At 45.5% G+C, this 12,600-nt stretch overlaps 1 protein-coding gene across 1 annotated transcript in view; it reads left to right on the top strand.

The window, feature by feature from the left end:
* Positions 1 to 6,767: 6,767 nt before the first annotated feature.
* LOC135522576 (collectin-12-like) overlaps positions 6,768 to 12,600 on the top strand; it is a 53,243-nt gene continuing 47,410 nt past the window's right edge. Inside the window, exon 1 of the mRNA XM_064948972.1 lies at positions 6,768 to 7,395. Within this exon, the coding sequence (XP_064805044.1) occupies positions 7,389 to 7,395 (7 nt within the window). The 5' untranslated portion in view covers positions 6,768 to 7,388. The remainder of the gene's footprint in view (positions 7,396 to 12,600) is intronic.

The raw sequence follows: 12,600 nt of genomic DNA on the forward strand, positions 1-12,600 counted from the left end.
GCCTTTAAATTGTTTGACATGGGACAAACGTTTTGGGTAGCCTTCCATAAGCTTCCCACAATAAATTGGGTGAATTTTGGCCCATTCCTCCAGACTGAGCTGGTGTCCACTGAGTTTGAAGGTTGGCCTTGAAATACATCCACAGGTACACCTCCAATTGACTCAAATGATGTCAATTAGCCTATCAGAAGCTTCTAAAGCCATGACATCATTTTCTGAAACTATCTCCATGAATCCCCCGTATTCACACTGCAAAGAGAGGGCGAGAGAGACCCATAGCACCCATAGGACAGACAATGGCACCGGAGTCGGAGTATTGACTCTACTCTTAATCTAAAATGTCTGCCAGCACCAACACCGGACAAACACTCACTCACATCCCTGGGCCTCAGGGTGGCTCCATGCCAGAAACACCCAAACTCTAACCCAAACACCATGGCATGAATATAACTACTATTCCCTGAAGGAGGGAACAAGGTATAACATACTATTGGGAGTCAACAACCAATCATATTCACCTGAAAACTGAAATCATCCCCAATGGATGACGAGCCCACCCTCGGAAGCCCCGCCTTCCTGGCTATAGTACAGGGACAGACAGGGCAGCTAAAGGCTCAAACCTACAAGGAACTGTGGATAACCCGGATAAATGCAAAACCTACGTGCTGCCTAACACCCACTCCCGGACCCATCATAAAAACACATTGATAGCAGTTACATCCAAGCGATAAAACCTCACCAAGGTATGTGGGGAACCCCAACTTGCTGCAGCACAGATATCACCAATTGTCATTTCCCTGAACAATGCCCAAGAAGCCACCACACCACTAGTGGAGTGAGCACAAACACCGCTAGGCAACCCTTGTCTTTTTGCTGACATATGCCAGGGAGATCCACAATCCAATGAGAAAGACCCTGCTTAGAAAGCGCCCTACCCCACACCGGATTAGCGAAACAGACAAAAAGCGGGTCACAAATGTGGATAACCTTGTTCATATTCATATACACTGAGTGTACAAAACATTAAGAACACCCCGCACCCCTTCAAGGCGCTTAAATATTTTGTCTTACCCATTCAACCTCTGAATGGCACACATACACAATCCATGTCTCAATTGTCTGAAGGCTTAAAAATCCTTATTTATTTTCAATTTATTTAACCTTTCTTTAACTAAGCATGTCAAGTTAAAACCTTTCTAGCTCGACAACATTCCGCTGAAAAGGCAGTTGCCCTTGAATTCAAAAATATGTTTTAGAAATATGTAACTTTCACACATTAACAAGTCTAATACATCAAATGAAAGATAAACATCTTGTTAATCTACCCATCATGTCTGATTTCAAAAATGCTTTACAGCTAAAGCACAACATATGATTATGTTAGATCACAGCCAAGTAGAAAATGCAGAAATATAGATAAAATTAATCACTAATCTTTGATGATCTTCATCAGATGACACTCATAGGACATCATGTTCCACAATACATGTATGTTTTGTTCGATAGCTTGCATATTTATATCCAAAAATCTCAGTTTACATTGGCGCCTTACGTGCAGTAATGTTTTGATTCCAAAACATCTGGTGATTTTGCAGAAATACTCATAATAAACATTGATAAAATATACTAGTGTTATTCACAGAATTAAAGAATTAAATTAAATTAAAGACTTCTCCTTAATGCAACCGCGGTGTCAGATTTCAAAAAAGCATAATCTGAGAACAGCGCTCAGAACCCAAAACAGCCAGAGGAATATCCGCCATTTTGGAATCAACAAAGTTAGAAACAACACCATAAATATTCACTTACCTTTGATGATCTTCATTAGAAGGCACTCCCAGGAGTCCGAGTTCGACAATAAATGACTGATTTGTTCCATAAAGTTCCATCATTTATGTCCAAATAGCCACTTGTTGTTAGCGTGGTCAGCCCAGTAATCCATCTTCATGAGGCGCAGGCACTTCATCCAGACAAACTCAAAAAGTTCCATCACAGTCCTTTAGAAACATGTCAAACGATATATGGAATCAATCTTTAGGATGTTTTTAACATTAACCAGAGAATTCCTTTGTCTTCAGAGAAGCACTGGAACGAGAGGTAACCCTGTCGGGAGCGCGCGTCATGAGACCAAGGCTCTCTGCCAGACTACTGACTCAAAGAGGTCTCATGAGCCCCTCCTTTATAGTAGAATCCTCAAACTAGTTTCTAAAGACAGTTGACATCTAGTGGAAGCCCTAGGAAGTGCAACCTCATCCATATCTCAATGTGTATTCGGTAGGCCAAGCTTTGAAAAACTACAAACCTCAGATGTTCCACTTCCTGGTTGGATTTATCTCAGGTTTTCGCTTGCCATATGTGTTCTGTTATACTCAGACATCATTCAAACAGTTTTAGAAACTTTAGAGTGTTTTCTGTCCAATACTAATAATAATATGCATATATTAGCATCTGGGACAGAGTAGGAGGCAGTTCACTCTGGGCACGCTATTCATCCAAAGTGAAAATGCTGCCCCCTATCCCAAAAAGGTTTTAAGAACAAATTCTTATTTACAATGACGGCCTACCCCGGCCGAATCCTAACCCAGACGACACTGGGCCAATTGTGCGCAGCCCTATGGGACTCCCAATCACGACCGGTTGTCCAGCCAGTGTCTGTAGTGATGCCTCTAGCACTGAGATGCAGGTGCCTTAGACCGCTGCGCCACTCAGGTGCTCTTTAACCTGTCTCCTCCCCTTTGACAAGTGAGATCAATAAGGGATCATAGCTTTCATCTGGATTCACCTGATCAGTCTATGGCATGGAAAGATGTTTTGTAGAATCAGTGTATGTGCGTAAACACAGGCCATGCAACCTCAGTTGTTCACTGGAAGCAAACGGAGGAGGTGAGAAAGGAAACAGCTCGAAAGTCAGGGACCTGTAAGCCATAAACATAACCATGGGAGAAAAAGTTGCATTAGAATGTAAGATCACTTTGAAGTCGCCAGGCACTAACTCCACACAGGAAGGGTGTACTGACAGCATGTGGATATCCCCAACAGTTTTGGCCGACGACAAGGCCATGAGTAGGGCAATTTCGTAAGAACGGACCTTCAGGTCCACAGACTCCATTGGTTCAAACGGAGGCTCACACAGAGTGTTCAGGACCAAAGCCAGGTCCCAGGTCGGTGCAATAGGCTTAGACACTGGTCTGAGCTGACGTACGCCTTTCAGGAACCGCACCACAAAAGGATGATACCTCGGGGTAGCGCCGTCAATCCCTACATGACACGTCGAGATAGCTGCCATATAAACATTCAATGTGGAAAAAGAAAGGCCGTGCTCAAAAATCTGTCCTCCAAAGAGCTTTGAAAAGGGGAAACACTTTTAGTCTGACACCAACCCTCAAACGCGCGCCACCTATACGTAGACAACCCTTTCATAGAGGGTGCACGTGCTAATTAAATTTGAGAGTATAAATACCTCGCCGTCAAATTCAACCTTTCAGGGGCCAAACCCACAGATCCCATGTCTGCGGTTGTGGGTGCCAAACCCTCCCATGCGCCTGGGACAATAGATCCTGATGACACGGAACCCTCCACGGTTCCCCGCCCAACAGGTGGATGATCATCGGGAACCAGGGTTGTCTGGGCCAACGGGTAGCCACCAGAATCAACAACAGACCTTTCTGACGGACCTTCTCCACAGTGGCCTCCACGGACCCTCTCCAAAGGCCATTGATACACCAAAGCATCCGTTCCCAACGAAGCACCCAGATCCCTCATTGAGAAGAACAGACAACAATGCACGTTTTTCTTGCGATGCATAAAGATCTACGTTGGACCTGCCGAATTGGTAACCATATCTGGGCACCCAGAGGGGTGCATTCTCCACTTCGTAGAGATAGAGTATAGAAAGTACCATAGAAAGTAGAGCCGCATCCACGTTGCTCCTACAGCAAATCGATATGATACATCTGAAGCATTGTGACAACATTCAACGACCGGGGTGCCACATCCTCAAACTTGTACACTTAGTCTGACTGATCCACCAAGACCCGGCACTGTTTATTATAAAGCATTGTGTTAAGATTAGCCCCTTTGTTAGCCTCTGGAGCTAAGTAACTCGCCAGCTTTCCATCCATCAGTGGTGCGCAAATGAGCTCTGCCTCCATACATACCCTTTACATTCATGAACCCGCCATGACCTGGTAGCACCAGTTTGGGTGAACGAGGGGAATCCCAGGTTGCCTTTAGCTCATCGGCAAAATCTTTAAACAGGGGTAAGCGACGCTTCACCGCTGCAGGGACAATAGGTAAATACCTTCCCCCAAACCTGGAGGAACTCCACTGCAGGTGAGAAGATGACCAATCCACCCCCAGGTGATCTGCTGCCCTACGACACAACTCCATCAAAGGCGCATTAACCACCAATGGTTCACTCTCCCCCCAAAGCAGGGGCTTTAGGCTACCATGGGCTGTCATCCGATTCACACTCTGAAAACTCTCCAGAGCCAACCAGGGATAGTGCTGTATATCATTCCTGGAATCCGAACTCTGAACACTGCCAGAGAAACCGGAATGAGCCTCATATCAACTTCAACCACCGCTGCTGCTCTCTCCCGGCCTCAGACAACCCCTTTTCCCGAGGTTGCTTCACCGGAAGACCCTTCGCCAACAGCCACAATCTTTCTCACAAAGTCAACTTGACACCCAATGGAAATTGAACCCAGCCAGAGACAATGGTCACATGAACTGGTCCAAGCCAAAGCTTTCTCAGCGTGTTTCAACTGCAAGCAAACAGGACAGCACTTGTGAGTATCTTTCATTTTCATTGTGAAGCTACATGGTCTAGGGCACCATCAGGTTCAAACTCAGCTGGTTAGCCTTTTTGAATTTACTCTTACTACTGGCTCAAGCAAGGAAGCACTGGCTACACAAGCAGAGCAGAAAGTAGTTAGCTTTTAGCAAACACAAAAACCGATACCAGGACCCAAATTTACAACATGGATGCCGAGCCACCAAAAGCTTGGCATCCATTTGGCCCGTTGGACGTAATTTCAGTTTTCTACAGGTGTATATGATTGATTGTTGACTCCCCATAGTATGTTAAATGAAGTGACCTACTGAAAGGGAACCTCCTTTCACTCAGGCGCCTCAATAGCCACCATGCATGCAGCACCGCTGTGCTCTGTGTGTGTTTGTTTCTGTGTGAGTCGGTCTGTGCATGTGTGTTTCTGTGTGAGTCGTTCTGGGTGTGTGAATGATGTTTGCTTTTCACTTTCTGACCATGTTTATATAATTCTGATCATGTGACAATCTAGCGCTGGTCCAGGGTGTTAGAGCACGTTCCTTGACTAAATTAGTGAAGAATGTGGAACTTATAGCGCCTATGTGGTATCTATCTCCAGCCAAGTTATTATGAACGTTCTGTACTGCTAAGAGCCCTGACCCAGCAAATGAGGTCCCAACCTCTGAAAGAGACAGGAGTCTGGTCTACATACTACCTGCCACTCTGATCTTTACCTGGGGCCTAATACAAGCCTGCAACTGCAATTATGGCTCATAGTAAAACAACAGTTTTGCAGCCATAAGAAAAACACTGGATGACCCCTAAAATTATTTCAGGCAGGTTTGGAATCTGATACACTCCAGCCCTTAACACTGAGCCTGGGTTAGTCTGGGTTATGGGCTCCGTTATCCAAAGAGAAGAAGGATGAGTCCCAAATCTCACTCTATTCCTTATATAGTGCACTACTTTTGATCAGAGGACTCTACAGGACTCAGAGTCGAGTCAACCTTGCCTGTTTTGTCAGAGATCGATCTGTTTGTAGAATCAGATTGCGACTTAGTGCGTGCCAGAGGATCAGCTTGAGGGTGAACACCAAGGGAGCGTACTGCACACACACACAGACACTAGATACTTTGTTCAATGTGGACGTAAGAGCCAAATGTAGGTGACTGTCTATTATTTTGGGACAACCAGAAAAGTTGTGTTTTTTTTTAAATGTAACCTTTATTTAACTAGGCAAGTCAGTTAAGAACAAATTCTTATTTACAATGACGTCAGAACGACAGATTTTTACCTTCTCAGCTCGGGTTACTGGCCCGACGCTCTAACCACTAGGATACCTGCCACCCCAGAAGTAGTATCCCATTGACTCTCAGTAAAACATGCGGCTTTGATGTGCTAATTAGCCTGAGAAAATCATGTGTCTTTGATCAGTGGGACTGCTTCTGCAGAGCAAAGAGGTTTCAGGGGCCACAAACCAGAGAGGGCATGTTCTATGCTTGGGTTCCCATTAGGCTAAATGAAATGGTATGGCATTCCACACCCCCAGCTGTGATAACTTCTCCCAAATGTGATAATAGTCATTGGTAGTAGTGGAGACATTTTACAACTTTATCCCTTATGAAAAAAGTTTGCAGTCAAAATGCAGTATATCTGCACTACACTGCAGTATGCTACAAATACTGCATCCAAAAATAGCAGCTTTTTTACTGCAGTAATTTTGCAGTGTAACTGCAGTTAGAGTGCAGTATGTGATAACTTCTCCTAATTTTGATAATAGTCACTGCAGTTATTCTGCAAGTACTGTTTCGAAATACCACAGTAGACTGCAGTTAATGCACTTTTATGGCAGTTTCAAAACGGCAATCTTTTTTTGTAATGCATACAAGAGAGAGAGCATGCATCGAGATTCAACATTCCAAATATGTTGTCTAACATCCAATCAAAATCCTACTTGAGGTGAGAGAGAATGCAACATCTAAAACACAATGCATTAAAATCGCTGGCAGGTCCAGTGACGTTGGTTTAGCCCCCCTGCCCAACCCCTTTGAAATGGTCTGTAATGGGTACCAGATTTTTCACCCAGTAATCTAATCTCTTGCCAGCAGTTTCTCAAGGTATCCCACAGTTTGCGCTGAAAGGCATCCTCACCTTTGAGGAGAGCGAGGAGTGTGTGGGGTGTGTAGAACGGAGCTGCAGACGCGGGACATCCTTCGGCTCGAAAATGTTTGTGAGTTTGTGATTGTGGTCAGCGCTGCACACTGGAAAGAGCCATATTTAATATAACCTAACACAAGCCACGGGTGCATTTTCCAGCGCAACACGAAATATTACGAATACGGGGAAATTTAACTTTCTCTATCCAGATTTTATCCAACAGTGTGGGCAAATAACGGAACAATGGGATTCTAACGGGATGTTCGAGATTAACATTTTACGGCCGTGCGCAGTCCTCAAATTCTGAATTTGGATGATCGGAACTTTTTTGTGCGAGCGTTTAGTTTGCTGTTCTCCCAGCAACTGATTCAAACCTGCTCGTTTGGACTGAATTTTGAGATGAACAAAAAGTGACATAGCGACTCTCATCTCTTCTGCACTCCTAACAGATTTATACAACGCCATGAAAGGTACAGTATGTGTTATGCAAGGTGCTGTTTGTTCATCTTTAAAATAGTTTTGAGAAGTTTGAAGTGGTAGCCCAAAAAAATGGTTTTGATAAATTCTGTATCTGTGCCTGAGTGTTGCACATCTGGATGAGATTAAGTGCTTGTTGTGTGGAATTCAGCTGTATTGTGAAATGACTTGGCCTTTCTCCGCCAGTCGCATCATTCTCTATAGTAGTGCATTGATTGAGTAACTGTTTTTGTTTGGTTACTTTAGGTCCTTTGTGATATACTGTATATCAGTGCTGCTTTTGTTCTAGCTTATACTAACAATAAGACCGTGTGCACAATTGTTATTCAAAGGGAAATATTAATATATTTTAGGCAGGGAGGTGTATTACATTGATATGCTTCTCTCCTTATGATTCCATGTATAGACCTAATGTAGCCTATTGCATTTTTACAAAAAGTTAACTCCCCTGTGGGACACCAACGTTTTGTTACCCCTGTGACACATGTCCTAATGACACCATAGATGGGGACTCATCTCATATGTCTCTCAGAAGTGATCGAGGAACAATGGGACACGTCATTCAGTATATTCATATGCACATGAAAAATAATGGTTCTAAATAGTACCAGATAGAGGTTATTTGTCTTGTAACCATAGTGGACTCTTTTGGTGCTATATAGAACCCTTTTTTGAAAGTGCAATACAGAGCAATTCTCATTAGGTTCTAAATGGAACCTGTATGGTGTTATAAAGAACCCTTTGCCTGAGGTTCTATAAAGGACCATTAACAAAGGTTCTATATTGCACCAAAAAAAGGTTCCGCTATGGTTACAACCCTTGTTGGGGCTATATAGAACCCTTTTTATTGTTCTTCACAGAACCTTTAGGGACAATGGTTCTATAAGGAACCTTTCTCAATCTGAAATGTTCTTTGTAGAATAACCATACAGTGTTTTTGATTCTGGTCAGCCATATTATATTGTTCAAATTCCTTAGGTGTTATTATTGTGTTAACTGACACATTTAATCAAGTGAGCTATCTGTGGAACATCTGGGGGTCCCTGAGGAGAGAATTTAGATTGAGAACCACATACTGATTTATTTGGTGAATCCACCAATTTGTAAGTCGCTCTGGATAAGAGCGTCTGCTAAATGACTTAAATGTAAATGTAAATGTAATTTAGATGCACTATTGTAAAGTGGCTGTTCCACTGGATGTCAGAAGGTGAATTCACCAATTTGTAAGTCGCTCTGGATAAGAGCGTCTGCTAAATGACTTAAATGTAAATGTAATTAAACAATTCCCGATTGACACAAGGCCATACATGAGTATTTTACAAGACACAATCACTTGCCACAATCATATTAAATGTATGGTGCCTAACACAACATATTACATAAACTGGAATGACACTCTCACTCACAGTCGCACAAAAAGAGCTGTGAGCAAGCCACACCACCAAAATATTCTAATGAGCCACAGCCCCTACATTTTAATTACCACTAAAAGAGCAAAGAACCCTTTTGGGAACTGTAAAGAACCACGGTAGAGCTCAAACGGTCCTTTGAGGCATTATGGGCCCACATGGAACCCTCATTTTTTTAGTGTGTAGTCATCTCTCTATCATAGACACAGAGTCCCAAATGGCGCCACCTTTCTTATAACGTGCACTACTTTTGACCAGGGCAGCTAGGGCTCTGGTCAAAAGTAGTTGAAAGAGAGCAACCTAGCTCCACGTATTTTACTGGTTTGTGACTCACTGACACCCTCCCCGGTTAGAGGGGAATAAAGCAGTCCAAGAGTTTATTTTTATATTTTTAACACTTTTATTTAACTAGGCAAGTCAGTTAAGAACAAATTCTTATCTACAATGACAGCCTTGGAACTGTGGGTTAACTGCCTTGATCAGGAGCAGAACAACAGCTTTTTACCTTGTCAGCTCTGGGATTCAACCGAGCAACCTTTCGGTTACTGGCCCGAAGCTCTAACCACTAGGCTACCTGCCACCCCAGGTAACACACTAAGGAACTTTAATCACACACAGAAGAAGATGAACATGGATATGTTTTCTGTGTTCTATCCACCCACACTCACAGACTGGAATAACACAGTTCAGATTTTAGTCAATATTTACTCCCTTGGAGAGCATGCGTCAGGCTGGCTAGCCAATCTGTGCCTGGAGAGACTGCACGGCCAGAGCGTGCACTAGGGTGAGACACATGGCTATTGTTCGATTGGCTGAAGCCATGAGCTGTAGGAGATATTGATCTCTCACGTGACGGGGAAGAAAGAGTGAGAATGGGTGAGTCAATCAGCGTGGCTCCAGAAAGCAAATAAACAAATGCTCACACAAACAGTGAAATGTAACACCCTCGGCAGGGGGATTCTGTAAAAGCCACCCCTAAAGTATGCGCAGCATATTTACAAAAGGGAAGGATTCCCCTGCCGGAGATGTCAGTAGTGGTGCTCCCTGCCACCCCATGTAGTTATTCCATGCAGTCACTCCATCAGCTGCAGGTCAGGAGCTGCAAGGGAACAGAGGATTTAAGGCATCCATGCGGGTGGCACTTTGGAGTATGGCCAGCCCACTGTAACAAGTCCAGGTGCTGGGGGGATTTTCCTCACAGAGGCAGGCCATGCCCCAGTAGTGGAGAGTAGGTGTGCAGAGGTGGGCAAGTCCCCCAGGTCAGGAGGCAGTGCTGGTGAGACCAGGGCAGGTGGTGAATAAGATCACAGCCAGGAGCAGGAATAGGTGGTTCCCCTGGGATAGGACACTGGAGGGTGAAGTCTGGGTGGCTGGCCCCGGTGAGGTCTGATCCAACCCCCACAGTCATGTTGGTGGTTGAGTGCAGAGACAGCAGGACCAGGACTGGAGCTGGGTCAGGCAGTACACGCTAGGCAGGGGAATCCTGAACACACAGAACCGGACCCAGGGCTGTGGTTCTGTCAGGTGAAGCTGTACTGTCAGTAGATGGTAACAGTGCTGTGGCTCGGTCCCCCCATGGGCCCAGGTAGCAGCAGACAGGTCCGGTGCTGCTGGAGGGTCCCCTAGTGCAGGGACAGGCAGAGAGTCAGAGGCAGACAGGGCCTCTGCCGCTGGCGATTGCTATCCGGGTAGCTTGGCTGTTGATGATCCGGTGGCTGTGAGGACTAGGGTCCAGTCAGCAACATAGGCTTACTGCCATGTGGCAATGCTACTGGAAGCGCATAGGCCGCCCGGGCACGGGAGAGGACTCTCCCAGACTCCACAGCAGTGGAGGGGGGATGGGGAATTACATCTGGTGTGTGCTTAGTCTCCATAGCAGGCAACTCATGAGGACCAGCGGGGGCCGAGGACATGTTCTCAGTTGTTGCTGGGGCTGGAGAGGCATTATAGTCACACCAGATAGTCACAGTCACATCTGGCGACGGTGACAGGCCTGAAAAGACAACCCCTTGTTGCTGTCCCCCGTATGACTGTCCCATGCTCTCCACTGCAAACCGCTGGGAATCGCTCCCCTGACAGGAGGAAGCCCCGGATCTGGTCCTCTGCTGTGAAGTATCACTTGAGAAGACTGTATATTCCCCCCTCAACATGGGCAAAACGGGACTCCTGCACAAATGCAGGGATGTCCACGGCGCTGCAACTCCCCGGCACTCTAACGCAGAAGAACAATCCACGTGCTGGGTTGCTGGGGATGCGGCCCCACCTGGTGCTGAATAGTATCCCACAGGTCGAGGAGAGGGAACATTGGGTCCATGCTGAACCTCGGCACCCTCTCTGGTTCACATAGGCTCCAGAGAGGGTAGTAGTATCTCCACATGGTAGTAGTCCACTGGATCTCCCGGGAACCATACTCGAAGGACCATGAAAGAGAGCGACCTGGCTCTACGTATTTCACTGGTTTGTGACTCACTGACAACGCCCCCGGTTAGAGGGGAACAAAGCAGCCCGAGATAACACACACAGGTGCTTTAATCACACACAGGAAAAAGAGGTACATACCCATGTACCTCTTCATCTTCTTGGGGTATATATGATGCCATTAGGGACACAACCAGGGTCATAGAGTTTGTGTTAGTGAGCGTCTCTTAATTTATCTAAGCAGTGGCGTCATTATTTGCTAATTATAATAACTGCCAAGCCCAACATATCCCACCTCTGTCGCCCTTCCCTCCCCCACCCACTCACACTGCCCTCAGACGACACTGCCTCTCTCTTCAAAAGGGTTCTTTGGTTGTCCCCGTAGGAAAACTCTTTTGGGTTCCAGGTAGAACCCAAAAAGTTTCTACCTGGAACCAAAAGGTTTCTACTTGGAGCCTAAAGGGGTTCTTCAACGGGTTCTCCTAAGGGGACAGCCAAATAACCCTTTAAGGTTCTAGATAGCACTTTTTTTCTAAGAGTGTACATCTGCTCGCCATTATGAGTGATGTTCTTCTTTCTCTGCCGCCGACCTGCGCTGGGTTCCAGTGTCGTGTAGCGAAGTTGAATTAGGGTTTACGGTCAACAACCCAGAGAAACCGCAGCCTGTGGCTTATACAGGAGTCTTCCTGTCTCCTTTCCATACAGAGAGAGGCACTTGATGGGGAGTTATAGCCTCCATGACATACCACGATGATAAAGCTATGTGCTGAGTAAGGCCTATTTATCCTTCCTATAGAGAAAGGCATTTGTGTAGTATCCTGGCTGCCACAAATGCCTGTTGGTGTCCCGTATCCATTTGGTTACCTAGTCTGTGTCTCAAATGGCACCCGATTCGCTATGGTGCACCTCATTTGACCAGAGCCCTAATGTTGATTTTTGTGGTCAAATAACCATTTCTTTGTGGATTTTGATCAGTGCTTATTGTCTTGCTGGAAGATCCACTTGCAGCCAAGTTTCCGCCTCCTGGCAGAGGCAACCAGGTTTTGGCTAAAATGTCCTGGTACTTGGTAAAGTTCACGATGCCGTTGACCTTTACAAGGGCCCCAGGACCAGGGGAAGCAAAATATCCCCATAACATCAAAGATCCACCTCCATATTTAACTGTAGGTATGAGGTACCTTTCTGCATAAGCTTTTCAACGCCAAACCTTCTACTGGTGTGCGGGGCCATAGCACCGGTTCCAATCCAAGTGCCAATGCCGTTTATCAAACTCCAGGAGGTGCTATGGTCAGATGACATGGAAATAGAGCTAAATGGTTAATTCGGACTTGAACCCCATTGAAAGCACGTGGTTTGTGGTTTGAATTGAAG

Source organism: Oncorhynchus masou, chromosome 30, assembly GCF_036934945.1.
Source record: "Oncorhynchus masou masou isolate Uvic2021 chromosome 30, UVic_Omas_1.1, whole genome shotgun sequence".
Lineage (NCBI taxonomy): Eukaryota > Metazoa > Chordata > Actinopteri > Salmoniformes > Salmonidae > Oncorhynchus > Oncorhynchus masou.